This window comes from Dendropsophus ebraccatus, chromosome 4, assembly GCF_027789765.1.
Source record: "Dendropsophus ebraccatus isolate aDenEbr1 chromosome 4, aDenEbr1.pat, whole genome shotgun sequence".
Lineage (NCBI taxonomy): Eukaryota > Metazoa > Chordata > Amphibia > Anura > Hylidae > Dendropsophus > Dendropsophus ebraccatus.
Genome location: NC_091457.1, coordinates 123638666 through 123666583, shown reverse-complemented (window position 1 = coordinate 123666583; position 27918 = coordinate 123638666). Strand labels below are relative to the sequence as shown.

At 42.5% G+C, this 27918-nt stretch overlaps 1 protein-coding gene across 4 annotated transcripts in view; it reads left to right on the top strand.

The window, feature by feature from the left end:
* The window catches only part of ATXN7 (ataxin 7), a 93816-nt gene extending 65898 nt beyond the window's left edge, over positions 1-27918 (top strand). For all 4 annotated transcript variants that reach the window (XM_069966936.1, XM_069966937.1, XM_069966938.1 and 1 more), the window contains 8 exons: positions 4362-4617; positions 6942-7207; positions 9169-9251; positions 9766-10028; positions 11530-11728; positions 11826-11947; positions 14255-15167; positions 21579-27918. In XM_069966936.1, coding sequence (XP_069823037.1) covers positions 4362-4617; positions 6942-7207; positions 9169-9251; positions 9766-10028; positions 11530-11728; positions 11826-11947; positions 14255-15167; positions 21579-21596 — 2120 coding nt within the window. In that variant the 3' untranslated portion in view covers positions 21597-27918. The remainder of the gene's footprint in view (positions 1-4361; positions 4618-6941; positions 7208-9168; positions 9252-9765; positions 10029-11529; positions 11729-11825; positions 11948-14254; positions 15168-21578) is intronic.

The following is a 27918-nucleotide window of genomic DNA, read 5'->3' as shown; positions in this document are numbered from 1 at the left end:
CATGACAGCAAGGTGTGACTTGTCAGGAGGAGAGCATGCAGCGGAGAACTGACAAAATACGTGAATGGGAGCTGCTGGGAGGCTGTTGTCACTCATGCACTGGGCTGTGGGGAGGGTGGAAACGTGTTTTTTTTTTTTTTTTTTTCCTCTGCGCTGTCTCTTTTAAACTCAAGCCTGGAATTGGCTGCAAGCCCAGCACTGCATGGAGTTTGCAGAAGGTGGGTATGGCTCCGCTCTTAACACAACACGGAACAAGAAAACGTATAGCTACATGCCTGCCGTCACCTCTCTCCCTCTCCGTCTCTCTCTTCGCATCACATTCCATCTATCGCACGCTTGCGTCTCATTTCCTCCTTGTTTTCTCCTCTTCTTCTTCTTTCTCTTTCCGACATGCACAGTGTTAAAGTCATCTGCCCGGTACAGAGTTGATCAAAGTGGATAATCTGGCAAACGAGGGATTAACCGCTCTCAAGCCGGGCCACATAAGCTATTCTGAAATGTCATTTGAGTGGCTTGGCCAAAGTTCAAAAGCAGATGCAGACTTGCGTTTGCTATTAACACCGGCGAATGCTGATGCTTGCAGGAACTGCCCAGGTTTTAAGACATAATGCTTGTGTGGAATTCCTTGTAGAAGGAGCTGTTTACCAGAGGGATCCGTGACTAGGCCGGCAGTGCTGCTCGTGGTTACTTATATGACCAGGCCTCATCCAGTTATTTACTACTAAGTTGTCTGCAGTTTGGGGAAATATATCATTTTGTTTGTAATGTTTATCAAGTCAGATGTAAAACGATCAGTTACAAACATAAGTGTGTGTATATATATATATATATATATATATATATATATATATATATATATATAAAAATGTAATGTCCATGCTCCTGCTGCTTCACAGAAATAGAAATGTGATGTCACCTAACATAAGAATAGAAATGATAAAGTCTCTGTTGCCTGAATTGGCTGATAACAGGGAACAATAGATTGGTTTCAGCAGATATAGATATTGTAGACTTTAGTGCACCATAAAGTTTAGATAGATCAATGATCCTGCAGCCCTGTGAGTGATGGTGCGTTTACACAAAGAGATTTATCTGATAGATTTTTGAAGCCAAAGCCAGGAACAGACTGTAAACAGAGAACATGTCATGGAGGAAAGACTGAGATGTTTCCTCTTTTCTCCTGGCTTTGGCTTTTTCAATCTTTCAGATAATCTCTCTGTGTAAACGCACCATAAGGCCCTGTCCGCCGTGCTCTATGTAAACTTCTTGTACATACATTACACAGGTACCTGTTACTTTTTAATCCTGCATAAAAGCCTTCACATTAAAAGTAGCATGCCACCGCTGCTACCCACCACTCACCCACCGCGGCAGTAGCGTGTGGGTGAGAGCGGGGGGCTGCCCCGGTGATCGCTAGATCATCCGGGCAGCCTGTAGGGGATAGCGGTGGTCTGCTGCTGCTGGTTCTTATTCCGCAGAGCGACGGCAGCATATCGCTGCTATCACAGTCGTTTGTTTTTCAACATGTTTAAACACAAATGACTGCAACGATCAGCCAACATGAACGATGTCTGCTGTCATTGCCTTCTATTCCATGGGACGATTATTGGCCGAAACGGACGATATCTGCCTAATACAACCGATAATCGTTCTGAGGAATAAGGCCTTTAGGGTGTTTTGCTTTGCATGCATATCTACTTATTTAATTGTTTCGTTCAGGTTCACAGTATATCAGACCTTCAGGATCAAATCCTAGGCCGGTTTCATATTTCTTAATATTATAGCAGAACCTTAAACTACTGTGTACTTGTTTCTGCCATTGTTGGTCATTAAAAGGGTTGTTTAACCCTAAAAAAAAATTCTCTCAAATCAACTGGTGCCAAAAAGTGCCAGACATTTGTAATTTACTTCTATTAAAAAAAACTCAAGCCTTCCAGCACTTCTCAGCTGCTGTATGTCCTGCAGGAAGTGGTATTAATGCCAACCTGGAAAGCAGGAGAGGTTTTCTGTTTCAATATATTTTATTGAACTTTTGTAAATAATTTTTTTTTGCAAACAAAAGTAAAGTTTGGCAAACAAAAGTATAACAAGAGTACATCGAAAGTACAACAGATAAAAGTTTTCACAAATGGTTACGTTATTGTTAACTTTACCTTAGCAGGAGAGGTTTTCTATGAGGATTTGCTACTGCTCTGGACAGTCCCTGACATGGACACAGGTGGCAGCAGAGAGCACTGTGCCAGACTGTAGAGAATACACCACTTCATGCAGGACATACAGCAGCTGATAAGTAAATTACAAATAGAAGTAAATTACAAATCTCTGGCACCAGTTGATTAAAAAAAAATTGGGGGGTGGGGGTGAAAACCCCTTTAATTATGATATTCTACAAGACTGATATGGGCTACTAATGGTGGTGGTAAAAAATGGGTTATCCAGGATTACTAAAAATATAGCCACTTTTTTTTTTCATGGTATGCTTTAGGTTATGTTCATAAAGACACTGTATTCACTATAACAACCATTACATTATAGGAGCAAGTATAAGTTACTGTACTACATATGGCATATCTAATACATGGATGGAAAGACGTATAGATATTAGTGCTATGGTACACAGGCTATGTCTGAGCCCAGTGACTATGTAACCAGATCCTGACAAGGAAGTAGATATCTTTGTATATAAATGAATGCATTATGCAAATCTCTGCCTGGCTGTTTGAATGACGCAGTTTCCATAGTTGTGACAGTACTTTTTATTGATCTTTTTTCACAATTTGGGGAGCATTACTCTTGGTCATATGAGATCCATAATGGCTGCTAGAGGCCTGGGTCACATGTGGTGGGTTTTGGTACTGAAAGTCTCTGTTTTGGAGAACAAACCTAGTGTAAAAGTAATGGATTACTAAAAGGGAAAGTCTCACAAACAGTACTTATTTCCTATTCATAGTATAGTGTCTCATGACTGGGAGTCTGGTCTACTAAAAATGGGGTTCCCTAGTCTTTCATCACAGAGTGGCAGTCATATGTGTGCACTGACACCCATTCAATGTCTATGGGTCTGTTGGAGGTAGCAGAGTACAGTGCACAGATGGGAGACTTTGGTGTAATATGGAAGCATTGCTTCTAGTGCAGTACACTCTCTGTGTGGTGTTATTCAAGGTCCGTGCAGATGGCTATGCTATGTACATGAGCTATTAAGGCCATATCTGCTGTGCAGCTTTTATTCATTCCTGTCTACATACTGCAGACACAACAACTGTGTCCACTGGTAGGTATTCCTTATAGCGGGGAGGACTGCAGGAAACAGTAAAATGGTGCTCAGTCCCTGCAGGTGCTTGAAGGACTGTTACTCATAAGGAGCCACTTTACTGTCACATTTAACATCCTCACCGAGAATTGATCACCAGATTAACCACTCAGAGTTGTACGAAAGCTGAATGACCATTGTGGTGTAGAGTAGATTGCCATTATTCAGCTTCTGGGAAATGAATAATATCCATAGGAACTGGGCAGCATTGAAAAGAAGACTATCACTAGGTGATTAGGAATATACCTAGTGTCATGCTGTGGCTGCAAGTCTTAGTCTGCTGTTGCCTCCAGCATTGTGTCTACAGTTACATAGGATGGTATTTGCAGCCCATTGGTGAACTCCCCCTCCTTTGCTTTCTGTAGACACAGATGACGGTCCTATCTCTTTACTGTATTAAAAAGCAAAACTGCTCTTTAAATAGCAGAGAGAGCAGCAAGGGATTCTTGTCATTGCTATAAAAAGGCATTTAGTAATAAAGCGCCTGAGTCACGCCGGAGCGGGCAGCCTTTTCTTCTCGGCACTTGTATTGCAGATGGCGTATGCCCAGGGAGATGTCCAGCTTTGATGAATTGGACAATTGCATTTGTTCTAATGGTGTAAATGTTTCATAGAATCGGCTGCTGCGTGTAGACTGTATGATCACTAAGGATGTTCAGATCCCAAGTCATCATCAGGGCCATGTTTTTAGCAATGTCGTGGGGTTAAAAAAAATGAACAGAATTCATTACAGTTTCTGATTTTGTCAGATTGGTAAAATATTTTATAGTGTTTTTCGGGGGGGGGGGTGCATTTGAGTGACAGTGTGCATGCTGGTAGGGGTTGTCACTTAAAATGTGCCTTTTTTATACCGATGTGTTCACTACATATGTAATACTGTGTAACTAGTTCTGTTGTATTCAGTCACCTTAGTAAGTATTACCATCAAGCCGCTCACTACTATATAACCATTTCCATTTCTTTGCAACATATGTATCTGTGCTGATTAAGAAAGTTTTTGGACACTGGTCATATTGTTGCATGCTTAGCTTTTATCCTTTCTTTATTCCAGAAAGAAGACATGGGTCCTCCAGCAAAGCCCCACTAACCCCTCCATCATCTTCTCTGTACTCCCTCCACTCCTCCTCCCTGCCTTCAAAAAGCAAAGCGGGCGGCGGCAGCACCCGTTCGTCCAGCAGTGCAAGCGGTAGTGCCTCCTCCAACTCCAAGCTGATCAAATCTCCCAAAGAAAACAAAGAAAAGCTACAGATAGGTGGAAGCAACAGGTCCATGCATTCTGTGCAAAGTAAAACATCCCTAGACAAAATGTAAGTCACTCAGCAGTGCTCTCTGAGGTGTTAGGGGAGAGAAGTATCCGGCTTGTTGGATTTTACATGCCTGTTCCCTATGTTCTCCCCCATGACCCTCTGCCCCCTCGCTATTCAGAACACATGCATGCCCAACCGAGAGTACATGTACATGGGGAAATCGAGAGAGAGAGATGTTGGCCAAACAAACCAGTTTGTTTGTCTGTTTTTGTCTGTGTACATTACCGTCTGCGGACTTATCCATAAGTAACAGGATCATTTTGGAGGCTGGTCATTGTGGATGAAATCTGTAATTGTTGGTTGTACAATCACATCCTAGTAGCAGTAATAGTTTATGTAAGGAACCAAAAGATTCTCTGCCTACACTAAGTTGTATAGCCAGTGTTGACTCCATTCACACCTTGTTTTTTCTGTATGTCTGAGGTAAACATCAGGATATCCGCAAAAAAAGGTATGCCAACATATATGTAGATCATATGTATACAGTGACGGCAGGTCCATTGGATGTATTGGACTGAACATAGTTTACTAGTCGACATTTCCTGAATGCAAACGTATATTTATACATCACTTTTATTTCCTAGATAAATAACTATAGAGTATATATTCAGGAAATGTATTGAATGTAGTCGCTAGTAGACTATAATTAGTCCATTAAATCCTCATTTAGAGCTCAGACATACAGTAGAATGGGACTTTAAGATGCCTATACATTTTCAATACCAGTTGGCCACCAGCTACTTCTTCAATCCCCACTTGTACATGAACATACGGTTTTGTTCACGTTTTCTCGATGGATAGAAAAGTAGTAAGCCATGGGCAAAAAGGATCAGGTAGTTGAAATCAAACATGCCCAACCTTGCTGTTCCCTAACATCATCTGTCGGGGTGACTCGGGTGGCCTCCGTACACATTAAACACATGGCCATTTATTCCAAAGTCAATAGGTTCAGCCAACTTTTGACTAATATGTATAGGGGCCTTTAGAAGTTTATGTCATATCTAGTAAACCCTCATCATCCTCCTGGATAGGATTGAGCAGGCCCCAGAGGTGTGAGCTACACCTGTCATACATTTATGGCATATCCTTAAAATGCAGGTCTTAGGAAGGAATAACCCTTTAGCTGAGAATATGGGAATTTATTAATGTGAGAAAGGAATTAGCATTCTGTACAATTTTGTAATGTTCACATTGAAAAGGAATGTATGAAAGAAATAATAGGGGGTGCACTCACCCATTAAAATCTTCTCTTTATTTCTTTGAAAACATAAAAGCCATCAGCTCGGCTTGTGGATGGGGAAAACGCCAAACGTGTAAAAGTCACGGACATGACAGCTGCTTCGCGCCTTGCTAGCGCTTCTCAGATGTCGCATCCTCACGAACGTCTTCCAGTGGGATATTCACTTTGTTGACGTGGATAAAGTGGCGTTACAAAAGTTAAAAACATAAGGTGATAACGCCCCCATAAGGTGATAACGCCACCAAAGTGAATATCCCACTGGAAGACGTTGATGAGGTTGTGACATCTGAAAAGCGCTAGCAAGGTGCAAAGCAGCTGTCACGTCCATGACTTTAAGGTGTTTGGTGTTTCCACCTTCCGCAAGCCGAGCTGATGGCTTTTATGTTTCCGAAAAAATAAAGAGAAGATTTTAATGGGTGAGTGCACCCCCTATTATTTCTTTCATACATTTCTATAAGATTGTTAGACTTTATTTAAAGGGAGCAGCACCAAGATACTTATACACCTGTAACCTCACATTGTTCCACCTGTGGTACACACCCGTAGTGCCGGTACTGTGGCTTTAAGTGACTGTCACATTGAAAAGGATTCTCCATATTTTACGTTGTGGGGCCATCAGTATTGATTGATGGGGTGTTGGCAAACGGACCTCTACTGATCAGCAATACAAAGGAACAGTGGCCTATGCCTCCATCATTGCAGCACACCAACAAACAGGGCTCCTGTACCTGCTGTACCTGGCAAAGCCACAAGTGAGGATGCAGGTCAGCGAACATTATTGTCCCAATAGGACTTCTGCTCAGGAATGGGACCTTTACCCATCATCGAGCATACATTGATAGCTAGTCAATGTAAGGCTGTGAGTTCAATGTAGGATCCAAGAAAACACCTTTAACTTCTTCACCCTACCTTACAAATATGTTACTTTATTATTGCCATAACAGAACACATTTTATTGCAGTCACCACACTTTTTCAGTCTTTTAACTTGTCTTATCTATGTTTTTTACTTCACTAATGTGATCAGTATGTGAAATCCAAATATTAGTAGTCTGACCTAATTCTCTGTATGTTCTGTACACCAGAATGACACCCTCTGTTAAGGTGGAGAAAATGCATCCAATCCAAAAGACAGATGGTGTGTTCTTCAAGTCCGCTGCTGGGTCTACCTGTTCCTCTTCTGTCAGCTCCTCAGTAAAGACTGGCCTTAACTGGCAATCAATACCAAAGCCACCTTTGCCTTCCCCTGGACAGATACCAAATGGTAAAGGAATTCTCTCGACTCCTCCGAATGTGGAAAAGAAGCCAGAGGACACAAATTGTAGGAAACATTTACACAAGAGATTGTCAGGTAATTCTGCTATATGGCTGTGGAGAGGTTCTTTTTAAAGGGGTTATCCAGCGCTAAAAAAACATGGCCACTTTCCCCCTACTGTTGTCTCCAGTTTTGGCGGGGTTTTGAAACTCATTGAAGTACTTAACAGGGAGTACCAATCAGTCTAGAGTGTCTTGTCCGGGAATTGTACCCTCTTATTTTATTCTTGCTTGTTTAGCCTGTGTTTTTAAAATACCCATAAACATTGTACAGAAAGGAGATAGACAAGTCATCATAAGTCCTTTATTTTCTAAACCCTACAGCTATACAAAATAAAAAGCTTATCCATATCTGTCAGCCGTTCAAAGCCATCAAAATTTCTCTCCGTTCCAAATAAGGGACAGGGAAAGTAGTTAAAACATACCTAAAGCACGAATAAAACATCTTGTAATGTCTTAGACACTACTATAATAAGTTCCAAGGTGGCGGGATCTTCTTTCTTAGCGTCCACAGTTCTGTGTTTAGATTGATCCTGGTCCCTCGTACAGCTCTGAGTGACAGTTCTAATATCCAATCAGGACAACACTAGAGCTAAGAAGATGAGCAGAGGAAGTGCTCAGGACACAGAACTCTGGGCAATAGGCATGAAGAGTTTGCTTCTTCGCCACTTGTGATAGTGGTAACCAGGACAGGATATTTTTAGGTTATGTAGCTTGCATGACAGACGCTTTAGGTATGTTTTAAAGTGTCACTGTCGTTATTCCTTTCAAAATCTAAATAAACAGTAGATGTGAAATATAGCAGGTTTGCACTTTACATTCATTTTTTTTATTGTTTCTTATCATGCTTTTAAATAAAACTATACTGACTTGTATCCAGGTCAAGTCTCCTGAAGGCAGCTTTTTGTCTTTTGGTTGAAAAAAAGAAACTAAATGCAGGAAGTCTCGGCCATTACAGAGTGTCAGTCAAAATACTGCCTTCTCTGTGAGTGCAGGTGACCAGCGTTTGGTCTCTCTTTTTTTCAACCAGCACAAGACTAAAAAGCTGCCTTCAGTAGACTGGACCTGGATACAAGTAAGTATTGATTTGTTGTAAAAAAATAAAATTAGAATGAATGTAATTTGCAAACCTGCTTTATATTAAATCTACGGCTGTTTTAGATTTTGAAAGTTATAACAACAGGGACACTTTAATGCCTACCTAACTTTGTCCTCCTTTTAGTGAGTGAAATCCTCTGCCAGATAAAGGGTTCATAGTCTCATTGCCCCTACTTTTTAAAAGGTCCACTTCTGTTTGTGTACATATCTCTGCCACTGAAGTGAATGGAGCTGAATTGTAGTACCACACACAGAGGACAGGGGTGATGTTTTTTTTTAAGCAAGAAAGAAGCTTTGTTTTTTGTATTCCGGGATAACCCCTTTACGTGCAGAAAGTAGCATAGTTCTCTAAGAGGATATTTTATAGACTTATAATTACTTTAGTATTTAGTTTATTATGACTGCTTCACGTCAGGTTTACTAAAATCTAAAAAGTCCTTTTTCATGTCATTTTACCTAGTGCTTCCTTTATTAGTAAGTCACCTTGACTTGGTTTCCCTTCCCATGTGCATAACTTTACAAACCATGTTGGCTGTAATATAATGTATTAGTCAGATAGCAGGCCTTCAAACAGAACCTTTCTGCTGTTCTGACAAGTCTCTGGTCAGAATATAGTTGTAGTCACCGTAAATATTATTTCTAGAACATCTGTTCTTAGTGCTCTGCACTGTGCAATTTGTACCATGTTCCTCCTGGAAATGTATGATTAAGTTGACAACTGGGTGTTTCTGCTGGCACTTAATTGAACAGTATACAAAATTTCAACATTAGTTTAACATTATATAAAAATGATATCATATGTGTCCCACTATCATATGTAGGTCTGTATCCTATTAGATAAGATTAAGATTTCTTGCTTGTTTGTGATCTTCTGTTGACCTGTTGTCTTTATCGGTACAGATCGAGAGTTTGACCCTGATATACACTGTGGAGTTGTTGATGTTGAGACAAAGAAGCCGTGCACTAGATCTCTGACATGCAAGGTAAGCGCACCGCCAGGGGAGGTGTCTAAGGGCCCTTTTACATGGGCTGATGCAATGCCATAAGAGAGCGGCACCCATTTGCAGAGCATTTACAGGCCTTCATAAATGGTGCGGCCTTATACCTTCATGATGGTCACCAGCACAGTCCCATTTACCTGATGTGTAGGCGACTAGCGGTGATTTTAGTGTCTGCTCAAAAGATGTGATGAGCCAACAAACCAGAGATTTCTCATTCATCAGCTTATTGTGGGTTTCTGCCTGCTGATAATCAGCCAGTGTAAAGGAACCCTAAGGGTTAGATGCCTAGCAGCAGAGGCAAGGTGTTTTATTGTTATTCCATTCTAGAAAAGGGGTTTTGCTTACTAGTAAGAGGCTTTCATGGTGGCAACTTGGAAGGTTTTCTCTACGTTCCTCTCAATGTATTTTGTTCCATTCTCATTCTGTATACAATGCTCTCCACTCTGTGTCTATTCCTTTCATTATATGTGTTAATCTTTTCCTTTTTCCCTTCTAGACACATTCCTTAGGCTACAGGAGAGCAGTACAAGGGCGCAAGAAAGGTTTTGATGTGTTATTAGCCGAGCACAAAAGTAAAACCAGGGAAAAAGAACTGCTACGTCAAGCTGAACAGCAACAGGCGCCTGCGCTCAGGGAACCGCATCCCTCACCTTCTAAATCTTCCCAGGAAACACACCAAAATTCTCATGGACTTTCTGCCCCTGAAGTAAAGCCTTCAGTACCCAGCAAGGCTAAGCCTCACAACCCCAGTCTTCCAAGGTGAATCTTAGTCTCCAGTGTTTCTTCTAATAGCATTCACAGCTTTGTTTTCATCCCTTTTTAACACCATCTGTCTGCTTGGTTATTATTTAATTCTAGTAACACATCAGGGATTTTATTTGTTTTCAGTTTCAGGCCTTGCTTACTGAATATTGTTGTGTTGACTCTTCTGCTTCTGTACATTGTTGTGAATGCAGAGAGTACACAAGTGTTTGTAATCACTTATTGCTGGATACACCTGATATACACCTGGGGTGGGTGTTGCGGGGGGAATAAAAAAACAACTTATAGTCACCTGTCCTGGCACCCACACAGAGCCGAATCCCACTCCTGGACGCCGCCATCTGTCTTCTGGGCTCCCAGCCAGCTATGTCATGACCCAATGACTGCTGCCCTCCTCAGCCAGTCATTGTCCTGGGTGGTGACGGGGAGAAAATGACAGTCGGCGGGGTCCGGGAGCTCCATAATGGGGCGCAGCACAAACCCCGGGAGCGGTAAGCATGTGTTTATTTTCCCTCCAGTCCCTGCCCGTAATGATTTATTAGTTCCCTGCAGGACTTCTCCTTTAAGGCTATGTCACACAGTGTTCTTTTTTTGTCCGTCCAGACATCAATTGGAAACAGTTAGGTACATATTTTGTTAATTACAGACTTGGTTAACAAAATGCAGACATATTTTGGCCTCAAAATGACGGCCGTAAAAAAATACGTCTGAAAAAGAACATTGTGTGAACATAGCCTTAGAGTCTTAGAGATAATCATTCTATATTGTGAAAAAAAGGGCTTCTGGAGAGTGGGCCTTTCAAGATGATGCCAATACACTAACAGAAGATAGGGGAATCGAAAAGCCATCACAAAATATTCTGGTCTCTAAAAGATCGCCTCTATGAAGACAGGTTTCACTATACACTCTAAAATATTTCTTCTTTACTTATAATGGATGCCTGGTGCATAAAAATAATTTTTGCAGAGTAATTGGTTAAAGAAATGTGAAAAGAGTTTGGGGGCTCAGACCTCTACAATCACTAGAGAAGCACTTCTCCCTGTGCTTCTCCCGGCTGTCTCTATCCTTGCTGCATATGACAGGCTCCTTATACTACTTACTGAATCCAACCCCTGCAGCGAGGAGGGATGACAGAGAAGCACTCAGATTTGTTTTTCCCTGCTCCTTCTAGCAGTCCGTAGGGTCTCCGCATCCAGAACCCGATTATCAAAACTTTTATACGTTTCTGTGATGTGTGGTTTTGATTTTTTAGTAACACATTAAAGGGCAGCTCTTATCAGTCACTATCATTGATGTGTCTTATGAGTAGATCCCATTTTGGCATTAGTAGAAACTTTCAGTTTAAGCCTGAATCCAATATTTTTATTTTCTATTTTGGGATGTGCTGCAGCTATTTAGGCATTTGCTGTCACCTCACTGCGTTCATGTTTATTCAGTAGTGGTCTTGTTTGCTTAAATAATCTAAGTCTAATCTCTTTGTTATTGTGGCGTCCTCCAGGCCATCAGGTTACCCAGCGCAACACAGTGGTAACGCTCCCAATGGCTCACCATCAGTGCATGAATCTCCACAACCAGTAGTACCTGCGGCTGAGCCATCCTCCCGCTTGTCTAGCGACGAGGGGGAAGGGGACGAGAAAGAAGAATCTGCCGAAAAACTGGACTGTCATTATTCAGACCATCACCCTCGACCAGCAGCTGTAAGTAATACTGAGGGGGGCTATTGTGCTAATGTGCAAACAGAGCAGATCAGGTTAATGGAAGAGAAGATGTAAAATATTCTGTTTTTCTTTTCAGTTTTGCTCGTTTGGTAGCAGACAGATTGGGAGAGGATATTACGTATTTGACAAGCGGTGGGACCACATCCGATGTGCACTTAACTTCATGGTGGACAAACATCTTAACTCCCAGATGTGGAGGTAGGATATTCCCAGACTGTGTGGAGTGCAGAATGAGCCAGGGCAAGTTTTGTCTGAAGCTTAGAAGCCAACAAGTATTTTTACTCCATAAGGTGCTTTAGTTGCTATAGTTGCTGATACCCCAAGCATTCTAGGTTATCAGACTGAGGTGTATAAAACCTTTAGACATATATGAACATGTTTTAGCTTAAAGGAGAAGTCCAGGGGAAAAGTAAAAAATACAGGCGGGGGGGGGGGGGGGATAAAAAATTTTTAGTCACCTGTCCTGGTACCCATGCAGAGCTTCTGGACCCCGCCGGTTGTCTTCTGAGCTCCCCACAGGCCACGTCACGACCCAGCTGATGGATGCCCTGCTCAGCCAGCCAGTGACTGGGGCAGGACACTGCTGCATTCACTGATTGGCCGAGTGGGCTAAATCCCAGCCATCAGTGACGTTGACTCCAGGTTGTGACTTGGAACCGGGGAGAAAACGACAGCTGGCGGGGTCCGGGAGCTCCATGATGCGTTGCAGCACAGGCTCAGGGACCAGTAAGCATATTTGCTTTTTCAGTTTTCCCACACACCCTGCCCCTAGTGATTTTTTAATTTCACCCCGGACTACTACTTAAATTCCATGTTGATTATTTTGATCATATATCTTTGTAGCAATTGGGGCGTTTTTATGTTTCAAAGGTCCCAAGTTCCCTAAAAAGCCAAAGAGTTAAATTATGTTGAAGTTTATACCCCAGTGGGAAACTTTCAGATGCTTACTGAAGATTGTTTACACATTGAAGCCAATAGGAAAACAGTTTGCTCACAAGTTCCCCCTAGTGGTCAAAAGAAATCTGTTTTTAATTGTAAGACTATATGATGTTTTAGGACATATTTAAAATATAGACGTGGATGTTCACTTCAAGTATAACAAAGATTAAATATATTTTCATCACTTGTTACTAATTACGGGCCTTCTGATTTGCTAAAATATTTGGACAATGACCGATATCCCGCACTATTACAGCAGGAATCTTACAGTGAGCCTATTTATCACAACACATACCAGTGCCCTTTCAGTATCTCAGCTTTGTGTAGAAGCTTTTATATAATCTAGTTAGCGTCCACTCATATGGTATATTATTTTTTCTTTTTTTTATAACCGCATAGAAGACATATCTGAGGATCACACTTAAAGGGGAACTATCAGCAGGTTAGACGACTCTAACCTGCTAATAGCTCCCTATAGTACATGAGGTGCTGAGGATGAAGGTATGTGTCTTACCTTCATCCTCTGCGCTGTTCCTGTACAGTTTTAATGTAGTGCTCCGTACAGTAAGGCCATTTTAAGCAATGAAGCGGGCTGGTGAAGCCGTATCTGGGTGCTCCAAACAGCCTTAACATACAAAGCACTAAATTAAAACTGCATATGAACAGTGCCGGGGATGAAGGTAACAGACATGCCTTTATCCTCAGTGCCCCGTACACTATAGGGAGCTATCAGCAGGTCAGATTTGTCTAACCTGCTGATAGTTTCCCTTTAATACATATAAACATCTGATTGTACAGGGTCTTTTTACCACTTATGTAAGGTTAGTATACTGTCCTCTTTTTCTACCTTAAGTTTCACATTCTTGTTTTCTTTTTTTCCTCTGTTGAGAAACTAATTTCCAACATGCAGTAGAGCACAGGGTCAAGCTTGTGGCCCTCCAGCAGGTGAAAAACTACAATTCCCATCATACCTTGACAACCAAAGCTTTTGCTGTCCAGGCATGATGGCAACTATAGTTGTGCAACAGCTGGAAGGACGTGAGTTTGACACCTCTGCACAAGAGGGTCTTAGATTGGGAGACTATTTCTATATACTACATGTCCAGTCACCACTCCATTCAGCCAGAGTGACACAGAACTCTTGTTCTAGTGATTTTTGAGGTCACAGCAGTCGGATCCCTACTGATCAGATGTGTGTGATAAATGGTGTAGGTGTGAAACCCCTTTTAAGGCTGCAATTATCAGACATTAAGACCACAGCTTCCATATCTGCCCCAACGTAACGCCTCAACATCACCAGCACTGCTTGTAATGTCCAGAGCTGTGCTATTAATGGTCCCTAATACCTCAGCAAAAATTGTAAAGTGCCAATGGATAACTTGGCTAGTTCATTCAGAACATCATAGGAAGATCCCAGCACATTTCTCCTTCCCAAGGATCTGTCAGAAAGCCATGATGTTATGGTAGTACATAATGTGTAGGAGGTAGGCAGCTCTTTAGGTAATAGAATAGGGTCAGCTTGCCTATCACATGTTATTAACACTTGTGTTCTGTTCAATTTGCCAGGAAAATTCCTCCAGCGTCTAGCAGTTCATCCACACATGCTCCACACCGGACCAGCACAAATTCAGCGCCTGTGTTACAGAGTATGAACAACACTGGTTTTCTCTCGCCCAGCACAGTTACCTCTCCCCCAACTCCTGTGACCTCTCCCTGTACGTCTGTGGACAAAGTCCTTTCACAAGGAACTACACTAAGCACTCACACTGCAACAGACCCCAACAGTAGTATGCAATCCAGACAAGTGTCTTCAGCATCCACACCGTCAGTGCTTTCCTCATTGCCTAGCCCAGTCTCCAGCAAACCTCAAAAATTAAAATCCAACAAGGCTGTGAAACCTAAGGAACCCCCCGCCAGCAGCACGAACTGCAGTAGCAGCGGCTCAGGAAAGAAACGGAAAAATAACTCCCCACCCCAGCTGCTAGCGCACCCCCCTTCCCATTCCACTGAGTCTTTTAGGAAAAACTGTGTGGTGAACTCTGGAACGTACCACTCTCCAGGCACAACGTTGTCCCATGGCAGTCCACATGGTGTTGGCCTCAATTTTGTGAACAATCGATCTGTGAGTCTTAAACATGACCAATCAGGGAGGGGTCCTCAGTCAGGAAACCCTGCGGAATCGATAAAGCGCATGAGTGTAGTTATGAATAGCAGTGACTCCACGCTTTCACTCGGGCCGTTCGTTCACCAAGCTGGTGACCAAGCTGTGAACTCGCACAACACCTTTTCCCATTCTCATGCTTCCCTGGACAAGTTTGCAGGGAAAAAGCGAAAGTCTTCAGCTGGTCCCAGCAGTATCACCAATAACAGCAAATCCGGTAAGGTTGCCAAACTGCCGCCAGTAAACAACATTCACGCAAAACACAATAGTGGGATTTCAGGAACGCCGACGCTGACCAATAATTCACTTCGTCATCAGGTAGGACATTCCTGTTTTATTGTGTGTGTATAGTGTTAGTATGATTCTCTTCTTTTTCTGCCAAAAATTCTCTTCTTTATCTGCCAAAACTTGGCATCTATGGCAAGAAAACAACACCAGACATGAGAGGTCAGGTCTTCAATGCAACAGTTCGAAGCCGCCTCTGCTTCAGGTGTTGTATAGAAGCTAAAGCAACCAGAACTCCCTGTCTGATACTGCCTTGCTAGTTACCAAAAATGTCTCTTGGGCTAGGTTCACATCTGCGTCTGAGGCTCCATTTGAGGCCTCCATAATAGATTCCAAAGTGAATGGAGACAGCTGTTCAGGACCCTGTTCCGTGTGGTGTGGCGCTGAACAGCTAATCTGTAATGATGGCCTATCCATTTTGCCCCCAAAAAACCCTTTCAACAGGTTACACAAATCTAACCTGCTGATATGTCCCTACTGCTCAGGAGACTCATAGGAGGGAGGTATTTTTTGACGCAGTTCCGGTGCAGTTAGTCTTTTGCTGAAGGGTCTGGTGAGACCATTAGGAACACTGGGGCACCTGTTAAGAGCACTGCCCGCCCCCATATTGCTGGCCCGCCCCTTTCTAATGATCCTGAATGGAGTGGGCCGGCTGTGGACAGGGCCAGATCGGCGCTATGGGGCCGGGGTAGCGCTCCTAACTGGTGCTCCTAGCGGTCTCACCGGACCGAGGAGCAAAGGACTAACTGTGTCGGAACAGTGCTGAGGAGGAAGGTAAGACACATACTGATATTGTGTGCAGGATTTTTTTTTTTACTTGTTTTTGCACCATTATTTAAATGAAATGTGCGCCAGAGGTCCCAATTGGTAAATCTGAAGCAGATGTAAACCTAACCTAACCTAGTCAAAAATGCTGTTCCTTGGGAAATCTGATGCTCTACATCAGTAGTCTCCAACTTCTGCACACCTTCAACTCCAAGCATTCTGGATGTTGTAGCTAGAAAACCGCTGGTATACACAAGGGTCCGGCCCCTGTGAAATGTCCTCTGCTTCAGAGAATGCTATATGGCAACCATTGTAACCAACTTTGTAACTAAAATTTAAAGTAAATCAGTCAGCTGCAGTTCACGTTCTAAACTGCTGACACTGTTTTATAGCTGTTAATTGAAGGAGACACATGACCTTCTCAATCCCCCTCCCATCCTTATCCCTGCAAGGAGAAAAAGGGATGGAAGGGGGAGTGAGGAGATTTTACAGCTTGTAGCAGATCCTTGTCCTTGAAATATCTACACTTTGCCGTTATAGTAGTAGAGACAGACATATGAAAGGTTCCATGTGTCAACTTACCCTAACAGGTATCTAACAGTGAATTGCCAATATTGCCAGAAACGTTCACTTTAAAAGGAATCTGTCAGCTATAATTCATGTTCCAAACTGCTGACACTGTTAGATACAGTAGCTGTTTGGGCAAGGAGATACATGGTACCTTTCATATATCCAACAGTGCTTCCAAACATAGAAAAATGCATTTAGTCTCTGATACAAAGAGTCAAATGCTTTCTCAAGCTCCTGAATAGCTTCAAGCTGCAACGCCTCCTTACTCTCCCTGCCTCTTTGATTGACACCTTGAAGCTGAGTCCCAAGCAGGATCAGGTATGGGAGGAGAGGGGGTAAGAAGGTGTTAAAGCCTGCTGCCCTTCAGGAGCTCTGGAAAGCCTCTGACACTTCATACTATAGAATAAAAGCATTTTTCTATGTTATGGAAGCACAGATGGATATATGAAAGGGAGCTTGTACCACCTGACTGTTCTCTAACAGTATTAGCAAGTTGAAACTGTGAATTGCAGCTGAAGAAACCTACTCACAAAGGGACTGAGACATTTCTCACTCATGCATTAAAGAGGTCTTTGTAACTCTTGTTTGGCTTTAAATGGTGCCATACTTGATTGTGGTTTATCAGAGACACTACGGCCTGCCATCTTGAACAGTTGATGTTTCACATTTCATTTTTATTTCATTCATTGGGAATATTCCTCAGAGCACATCTCCCGCTGAAGGCTGCAATATGTGCCACTGTGTAGGGGCTTACACCACCCAATAACTTGCATCTTAAAAGCTTATACCACACATTATACCCTTTTATGTATCCCACTGAATAGGAATATGCAGCTGACTAGATTTTCCTTTATTGTAACATAAAAGGTATGTTGCTGCATAACGACCCTATACCAGAAGCTTAGCCTATTGCTGACTGTGTCCCTGCAGGTAGCCTCCACAGTGGTAGAGCACATCCTTCTTCTTCCACAGTGGTAGAGCACATCCTTCTTCTTCCACAGTGGTAGAGCACATCCTTCTCCCTCCGCAGTGGTAGAGCACATCCTCCTTCTTCCACAGTGGTAGAGCACATCCTTCTCCCTCCGCAGTGGTAGAGCACATCCCTCTCCCTCCACAGTGGTAGAGCACATCCCTCTCCCTCCACATTGGTAGAGCACATCCTTCTTCTTCCACAGTGGTAGAGCACATTCTTCTCCCTCTGCAGTGGTAGAGCACATCCTTCTCCCTCCGCAGTGGTAGAGCACATCCTCCTTCTTCCACAGTGGTAGAGCACATCCTTCTCCCTCCGCAGTGGTAGAGCACATCCCTCTCCCTCCACAGTGGTAGAGCACATCCCTCTCCCTCCACATTGGTAGAGCACATCCTTCTTCTTCCACAGTGGTAGAGCAGATTCTTCTCCCTCTGCAGTGGTAGAGCACATCCTTCTCCCTCCGCAGTGGTAGAGCACATCCTCCTTCTTCCACAGTGGTAGAGCACATCCTTCTCCCTCCACAGTGGTAGAGCACATCCCTCTCCCTCCGCAGTGGTAGAGCACATCCTTCTCCCTCCGCAGTGGTAGAGCACATCCCTCTCCCTCCGCAGTGGTAGAGCACATCCCTCTCCCTCCGCAGTGGTAGAGCACATCCCTCTCCCTCCGCAGTGGTAGAGCACATCCCTCTCCCTCCGCAGTGGTAGAGCAAATCCCTCTCCCTCCGCAGTGGTAGAGCACATCCTTCTTCTTCCACAGTGGTAGAGCACATCTCTCTCCCTCCGCAGTGGTAGAGCACATCTCTCTCCCTCCGCAGTGGTAGAGCAAATCCCTCTCCCTCCACAGTGGTAGAGCACATCCTTCTTCTTCCACAGTGGTAGAGCACATCCTTCTCACTCCACAGTGGTAGAGCACATCCTTCTCACTCCGCAGTGGTAGAGCACATCCTTCTCACTCCACAGTGGTAGAGGATATCCTTCTTCCTCCGCAGTGGTAGAGCACATCCTTCTCTCTCCGCAGTGGTAGTGGATATCCTTCTTCCTCCGCAGTGGTAGAGCACATCCTTCTTCCTCCGCAGTGGTAGAGCACATCCTTCTTCCTCCGCAGTGGTAGAGCACATCCTTCTTCCTCCGCAGTGGTAGAGCACATCCTTCTCACTCCACAGTGGTAGAGCACATCCTTCTCACTCCACAGTGGTAGAGCACATCCTTCTCTCTCCGCAGTGGTAGTGGATATCCTTCTTCCTCCGCAGTGGTAGAGCACATCCTTCTTCCTCCGCAGTGGTAGAGCACATCCTTCTTCCTCCGCAGTGGTAGAGCACATCCTTCTCACTCCGCAGTGGTAGAGCACATCCTTCTCACTCCACAGTGGTAGAGGATATCCTTCTTCCTCCGCAGTGGTAGAGCACATCCTTCTCCCTCCGCAGTGGTAGTGGATATCCTTCTTCCTCCGCAGTGGTAGAGCACATCCTTCTCACTCCGCAGTGGTAGAGCACATCCTTCTCACTCCGCAGTGGTAGAGCACATCCTTCTTCCTCCGCAGTGGTAGAGCACATCCTTCTCACTCCGCAGTGGTAGAGCACATCCTTCTCACTCCGCAGTGGTAGAGCACATCCTTCTTCCTCCGCAGTGGTAGAGCACATCCTTCTCCCTCCGCAGTGGTAGTGGATATCCTTCTTCCTCCGCAGTGGTAGAGCACATCCTTCTTCCTCCGCAGTGGTAGAGCACATCCTTCTTCCTCCGCAGTGGTAGAGCACATCCTTCTTCCTCCGCAGTGGTAGAGCACATCCTTCTTCCTCCGCAGTGGTAGAACACATCCTTCTTCCTCCGCAGTGGTAGAGCACATCCTCCTTCCTCCGCAGTGGTAGAGCACATCCTTCTTCCACTGCTTTTAGCCTCCAAACATGTAAAACCCTCCTCTTCCCTGTATAATCTTAGCAGCCATTTTTCCTGATATCCAGCTTCCACAAGGGTCATTTATCAGTTTCAGTTTTTGCGCCAATATAGTACTTTATGGGACAATACATTGCATTGACTTCTTACGGAAGTCAAAATTGCTGCACTGATTCTTGCTTGGCCCTTCTCCACAGTGACAACTCCACGTAGATCGCAGCTATCTTTGGGTCACAATGCATTGTCTTACATTGCACATTAACTTTAAAATAAGATTTTATTTGTGGGTTAACATCAGTAAAAAGCTCAGATTCACAATCACTGTATTCATGGACAAAGGAGAGAACAGCAAAAGCACCGCGGCTTTCGATGCCCCTTTTAGTAGGAATGGCTGATGGCACAGACAGTCATCAAACTGACAGGGGAGGGAGGGAGGTGCGGGGCGCGCAGCAGCTATCACTATGGTAACAGATATTTCCCAATGAGCTGAGCAGCTATTTAACCCCCTTCATTCTGGAAGGCAGTGCTGGCAAGTAGCTTTACTTCATATGTAAAACTGTACAACAAGCAAAAATCTGTCAGGTGACGTCTAACTTCATCCTCTCCTCACCCGACCAGTCCTTGTAATCTCACGATGTGCTACCCCTTTTTGCACAATGTGCATATGACATTGTGTTTCTGGAACATCATCCAGACAATTATTTCTCTCTGCCGGGTAGGAGGCTCGGTGACGCTCTTCGTCTGTACAGTCAGCATAATCTGCCATGCACCGGCTTCAGTTTATCTGCTCGAGATTGATCACTTTAGTCAGCAAAGGCTGATTGAATTAGCACAACGCCGGAGAGCCAATAGGATTTACATGGCACTCAGCGAGAGGAAATCCTTGGCTTGCAATATATCAGAGAAATGGCACATTTGGTAAATGTGCCCCGGCAACACAATGGGGGGAGGGGGAGACAAAGTCCGGACAGATGTATAGAAGCATCTCGGTCAGGTGTCTTGTTTGATAGCATTATCCGTTATTATGGCGCACATTGCAGTCATATGGTGGTGGTTGCAAGGAAACCTGTTTTCACTTTCATGCTGCCATAACCACAACTCATTAGGATGGTCCCTGACACCGGCCTTCATTAATAGCTAAGCCACTGGGGTCTGCCCTGATGACCTGTGGCTCATGCAGCATTAAAGTGGTTCCCTTATAAAATAGTGATGAAATTTTATATGTATTCCAAGGATGATATATAATATCTATATATCACATCGTACATGACTTAATAGCTTAAATGATTGGTGCCTAGCCTCATATGTACCACACAAGGCATACTCAGATTATCACCAGGCCAGCCAGGACTTTGCGTTACTGCCAGCATTGCTCTGGTTAAATGCACAATAAATCAGATGCAACAGTAGTCATTGTAGTTTCAAAATTATTTGTATACAGAATTCCACCGCATTCCCCGGGTGCGTTCACTTCAGCCATACATATATGACACAAGCACGTCAAATCATTGCATTTATAAATGGTCCACAAAGGGCCAATCTAATGAAGACTGTACATCCACTCCCTACACCCAGAATTTGGTATGTTGTATACTGTGCCTGTATCCAGCTGAACAGGACATGTGCTGTCTGTCATCCGTGCTTAGCTTATCTGTATAGCAGGGAGTGGTCTCGGCTCGGCCTGTTAGGCTTTCTTCACAAGGCTCCTCCCCAATGTCTGTTGGATACACAGCTCAGTATACAGCTTATTTTGGGGAGATCGGCAGCGGGAGCTCTTAGCACCTACTATATTGTTTGCCTATGGAGACAGGGGGTTTGAGTAACTTCTAGATGGCAGACAATCTGGTGTAAACACAAAGGTGGATGATATGACATTGTGTAATCCATACTATGACCGTGCTCTCCCTCTCAATAGAACAACCCTCAGATTTGGATGCACTTGGTATATACAGTAAGTCCCTGGAGATGTCTGCCGGGTGACAAGTGCTCACTGAGCAGTGAATCTGTTAAAACCGGCTGAATCCAATGTTTTTCACTGCAGCGTGGACACGTCCAGCCTCACTTTTGGGTCACTGCAGTTACAAGCGTCCAATAATGGAGACAACCCCCCATAGGGTACGCAGACCCCGCAGGCTGGTTCCGTTCTGTAGCTGAAGTGACTGTGTTACTTACGGGGTCAGTGCAGGAGATTTCACATTACATTTGCCTCATCTTGTCTTTTTTTTTTTCCCTTTCCCTTTTGTTTTGCAGCCAAAGGCACGTCCCTGACAGTTGTTATTACATGAACTGGACAAGTATGGTAACAATCACAAACCTCCAGCTGGCTCTGTGGGCTCCAAGATGCCTTTGAGTTTTCTCAACCTTTTCCGTGGTCCTCAGGTGTGTGGAGTGTTTCTGAATTTGTCAGCTGGACAAGGAATTTTCCCCCGAAGCCATGTCTGTAGCAGTCAGTCCCATTGCCGCTTCTATCAGTGTTAGTGGACTGAGCCGCTTGCTACAAACCTGTGAGATTTAATTTTGCGTTGAGCGCGAGCGTATGTCCTCCAGCCCGGGCAAGAGAGAGAAAAAAAACTTCACTGTAACTTTCTGACCGGAATGATGTCTTCTGATGCCCATCAATGTGGACACAACAACCACCACAAGAGGAATATGGCTTTATTCTTTTACAGCAATGCTCCAGTGAAAAACTACTAAAATAGCACAATTATGAAAAAAAGAAAAAAGTATAAAAAAAATTATAATAATAAAGACTATGTAATGGGCTGGCCGGCCTTTTTCCAGGTTACATATGCTAAGAAGCTTTGAGGAGTTTTAATGTCAATAATATTTTTTTCAAAATTTTTTTTTTTTTTTTTTTAATACTAAAGTTTCTGCTCTCTAACGTTACTGTGATTGTACTGGTAAAAAAACCAAAAGAGAAGATGGGCAAAAATATTTGAATATTTGAGAAGGCTCCAAAGATTAAACATATGGTTAGAAGTGACGGTTAGGGAATGGTTATGCCGCTGTCCTTGTCTGTAGTGCCGCCATCTGGCAGACTTTAACATATTGGCCATAAGGGCTGCAATATTGTCATATAGCCCAAAGCCCAAGATTTCAGTAGCAGGCCTGTCCTCCTCAGACCCATCAGCCATGTTTCGCGTGGATGATAAGTCCACGATCACTCAGTCAGGGGATAGGGGGAGACGGCTTTGTTGCTTTATTTCAGCAGACAGCCTCCATGTCTGTTTGACGCTAATATAATTTACTATGGGTTTGTTAGTGCATTGGCAGCTATATTTCAGCAGATCCTGGGATTATCATCATATTTTTCCCCCCATGTGTGGCGGAATCTAGTTTGAATTCATCTCCCTAACCAGCCATTCATTATAGCATACAGGTAAGAGTATGTAAAGACAAATCCTACTGACTGGGAAACTGAAGGGGAATAGTTATAGCCAGTTGTCAATGTATGCATATATTTCCAGGAGGAAGGACACAAAGCAGTTTTAAGAAAACAATCTTCAAAATTAATATATGGAGAATACTAAGTATTTACTAAAAGTCAGGAGAGCTGACAAATTCTCTTATTTTACATATTTTACAACTAGAGATGTGCAAATCTACAGTAGTTCTTATCTGCGTTCTGCTCATCAGGCTGTGGGTTTTTAAGTCTGCTCCGCTCCTTGCCGCTCCTCCCTGGGTGCTGGGAAAAAATGGATCCAGTCCTGGGAAACTGGGAGAAGCTTTTCCCAGCACCCGGGGAGGAGCGGCGTGGAGCGGGGCAGGCTTGAAAGGCTGCAGCCTGATGAGCAGAATGCAGATAGGAACAAAGCCATTCGCTTATCTCTACTTACAACCACAGCCCTGTAACAACTTGTGAACCACCTGCTCCCGCTAACCTCGGCTGTGTAGCAGAGGCTATATATTGTAATATTTTATTATTCTTTTTGCTGTTTTTAGTTTGTTGTATAGAAAAAATGGAAACTGTTAAAATGCTGCTGCTGTTGATGGATCTTATTAGAAGAAAAATGAAACCATAGTATTTGTTGCAGGTGTAAATACCCAGGATTGTATTTATGCAGTACAGGGTTGTCTTGTTTTACTTCTTACGGTTTACTGTGTATTAAGCTATTTATACCAGAGGAGATGTGCAAACTAAGGGTATGTTCACACTAAGTAAAACAGGTGGAATTCTGCCACGGGACTTTCCGCTGTGGAATTCCGCCTGTCTCAGTGTGCCATAGCCTGTCTATGGAGGAGCTTGTGTGCACCTGCTGCTGGCGTGAGGCACGCAAGCTCTCCCATAGACAGGCTATGGCACACTGAGACAGGCGGGATTCTGCAGCAGAATTCCGCCTGATTTACTCAGTGTGAACATACCCTTACTGTAGGAATTGCTGAATCTCAAGCAGTGGCGGTCAGTTTTGTCTGCAAAAAGTAGTTCCACTTTGCAAGTACTCGATTTCCTTGGAAATGTCATGCACTTGGATAGTGGAGTTAATTCTTGTAGACAAAATATATTGACAACCGCTTCTAGAGATTCAGAAATTCACATTGTAAGTTGTTTTATCTCTTACCAATAACAGACAAGCCTGAGGATGCCTTTATGGGAATATATGCAAACATGGGCAGAAACTTACATGTATTAAAGGTCAGCATACATGAGTCTATGAAGGAAGACTTTTGTTTGCTGAGAACATTAGAGCAATAACATTATCCTCCAAAGAGGGTGGCAATACATTAATCAAATGTAATCATGTACATTAGTCCTTTAAATGGGGACATGTCAAAAGATTTGAATGGTCAGGGTGCTGAGACCCTCACAAATCAGAACGTGTCGGGAGAAGTGCATGGTAGGGCATTTTACTCACCAGCTAGCAGCGATCTCTGTCCAAGCGGCTCCATTATAAGTCTGTGGGGTTACAGGACAAAGATGATTACCAGCAGGGAGGTTAAGCCGATTGGTTGGGGTCTCAGCAATGAGACCATAACCATGTCAAAAGTTGTCTTTTAATGACCGGTATGCTTTATGGATATATGTTAAACTGGTTTTGCTCTAACCAGAGTCAAGTAAGAAATCAGGCAGTAACCTTAGTAATGGTCCCTAGATACGTAGAAGGTGCACCCCAGACCTTGGGCTATATTCACATGAAGTTTTTTTCTTTCCATCGTTTTGAGTACCAAATCATGTAATTTCACATTATTCTAATTTGGGCCCTTTTGGGTGTTGTTCGTTTTTGAAGGTCCATAGAATTTAGTAGTAAAGACAGTGAAAGGACGGTAAAAAAAGGGTGTGGACAACTAAATATAACTTCTGTTGTTTGCAAAATAACGTCTGTGAATAAATGTCATGAGCGTTAATTTGTTATTCCATTAACTTCAATGCAGATAACTATATTTCGCTAATAACGGACGTTATTTAGAAGAAGAAAAAAAAAAGTGTCCACCTTTTCTCATATTTTTTTTTACACAGTGTGAACATAGACAGTCATAGACTGCAGCTTTCTCTGTGTGGAGAATATTGAGGCAAAGTGGCATTCCATCCATAACCCTAAGGCTACATTCACACTCTTAGTCATTTTTTAGGGCTGTATATTATGTCCACAATCTGCAAAAAAAATAAAAAAAAATACATAGTGCATCTGCAATCTGTATTTTTTTGCAGATCCGCCAAAAACGGAAGGTGACTTCATTAAATTACAATTATGGTCTATACTAGGACATGTCCTATTTTCTTGTGGCACAGGTTCCGGATCTGTAAAATTACAGATAGTGTGAACAGCCCTATAGAACTCAAGGGGCCCTAAATTTAATCTGCGATTGTGGACACATCTACAGAACCTGTGAATGAGTCCTCAGACTTCTCTAGATTGGAGGGCATTGGTGATATTTATAGATCAGTGCAGTTGAATCTTAAGCAGTGTTGTCTGGCAGGAGCTTGGCCCTTTGTCTACTGCTCATACACTATACATAGCTCTTGGCCAAGCACGTTTGACACTACAAATAACATATCACTCACATTGGATATTCATCTACCAGTTGGCAGGGGGTAATAATGTTTAGTATTCAAACCGCTTCACAGCCATGTATTACACCAATAACCGATCCATCAACAGCAACTGCAGAACATTCAATTAAGTAATTAAGGTATATTACAAAAAAAATCCTAACTTTTACATTTAGCCATCCATGATCTCCTCCTTATAGGTCAGAAGGAAGCACAAGTGGCTGTCTAATGCTAATATAACTGGTCATAGGACTCCAGAATCAGAATTTTATTCCGGCTATTATTTACCTGGCAGATAAAAAAAGATAGAAAATGTAAAACATTGAGAAAACTCTAAAAATGTTAAAAAGTTCTTGTGTGTATTATTGGGATGCTACATTCTAGAAAATGCTACGCATACATACATGGTGCATATACCAAGTACATATATAGATACACATCAGACATGTCACTTATAGGTCAGGTTTGAAAAAAAAAAATTTTTCATAAAAATCCCATCTTTGCTGAAATAAACATTTTTGAAGGGTACTGACAAGCGATCCATAAGTTTCAACTCCATAACGAGCATAACGAGAAAACCATCCATCAGTCAGGGAGCGGCATATACCAGTCAACATGGTGGCCATATGATTGTATTATATAGGTATTACTTAAAACTCCTATTGTTTCTTTAACCTGAAAAAAGAAACTAAAATTACTATGAACAAAAAAAATATTCCTTAAAAAAAAAAAAAAGACAAAAACAAACCCTACTTTTTTGTATCCTTATTTTGGAATTTCTTCTATGATAAATGGGAAAAAAAATTGAAGTATCCCTATTTCAGAAAGCGTATTTTATTAAAGAAAAAAAAAACGATGATTGTACATATTGAAATATGTATTTTTGCACAGGTCTTTTTTCCCTTCTATCCAGTTTTGGTACAATTTGAGATCATCTAATATTTATTTGTTAATAAAAGAAAAAATACCTTTTATGATTTGAAGTGATTCACTGCCAAGCCGATATTCTAACATGCCTAATATTCTGCGATTCTAGGGTTTTTTTTCCTCCATTTTGCGAGGGCCGGGTCTTTCTTTGGTGTCTATGGAGTGGATTTCTATTGCCGAGTTGTACGCCATTGCTTTATAATAGTTGCCTGGTTCAGAAAAAATGAATTTAAACTCTCACTGTAGCTAAGGGGCTAATGCATAATTTAAAAAAAAAAAAAATGTATTTCTTTTTTTATATATATATAATTTTTTTATTTTATTTTATTTTTGTTCTATACCTGTGTGTGCAAACAAGGGCACACTTGTGCTTGTGTGTGATTTCTAGACCTACCGAGAAAATGAAAGTGCCTGGTTCTAGTTTCCAAGCTGTACTTTTAGCTTTTCCTTAACACTTGAATGTTCAGTTGTGTTTTCAGAGCTTGCTTTTTTTTTTTTTTTTTTTTTTTTTTTTATAACAGGGATGAATTTTTTTGAGAATGATTCATGGCAGCATCGACAACACCCATCCTGCCAAAGGGACCGTCGAGTTTCTGAACTGCTGGCCTCTTTGGCAATGGTTAAAAGAAAATTGTCATTGATTTTGTTGTCCTACCTGCAATCCAGCGGGCACATCATTATGTCTAGGGTTGGCGACCAACATGTACGTGTAGTGTAGCTATAATGTTATAGAATACAAAATGAAAACAGATATTTAATAGATGACTACATTATTGAAGAAGAAGAAAAAACAAAGGTCTAAAATATTTTGTATTGAAATAAATGAGATGAAATAAGCCAGATACCTCGCGGAACCTGAGTCTATGTCAGAATTCCTAATGGAATGTCTTTGATCTAAAGATGTCTTCCTCTGAGTTCCCTTTGCCAAGAAATTTCACCTGGTCCCTTTGGCCTTGCTTTTTGTAAAGATGACCAGTGGTCTGCAACTTGTGGCTTACCATGTTGGGAAGAGTTGTAGTGTCAGGTACGGGTTGCAGATCACTACTCTAGTCTATGGCGGTAGACATTTTGTGGCCTCTGGAAGAAAGCAGTTAATAGTTGCAAGGCTCTGTTTTACTAGACTACAAAATTTCTACCTTCCATAGAGGTGACAGGTTCATGTTAAAGTTGTTGTATGACACTAGAATTTTCTTTTAAATAGAAACAACATCACCTTTGTCTATAGGCTGTGTCTGGTATAGACAAGGGTGGCACAGTTTACTTAGCACATACAACCCCTTTAAGTACGTAATGGGTCAGAGTATAGGCCGAATGGTGAGCCTCGACTTCCCCCCACATGAGGATTATGTAGGATGACGTTATATAAGACAAGGTTTGCATTACAGGATAACACAAGCACTACAGGTTGTCTATGTGAATGTAGTTCTTGCAAATCGACTTCACTCGCTCTCCTTCTCTCTGTTTTCTTCTCTGTACAATGTGTGAATAGTTTTGATCATCTGTACACATAATCAAGAGCGTCTGATCAGCTGGACTTTTGGGCTGCTGTATAGTTCATGAACAAACAAATGTCATGGGATAGAAATTACTTTGGATATTTAAAAGAAAATATATAGTTATTTGTTTTGTAACAAGTTTATGTAAATAAAATAATTTATACTATTTATAAGAAAA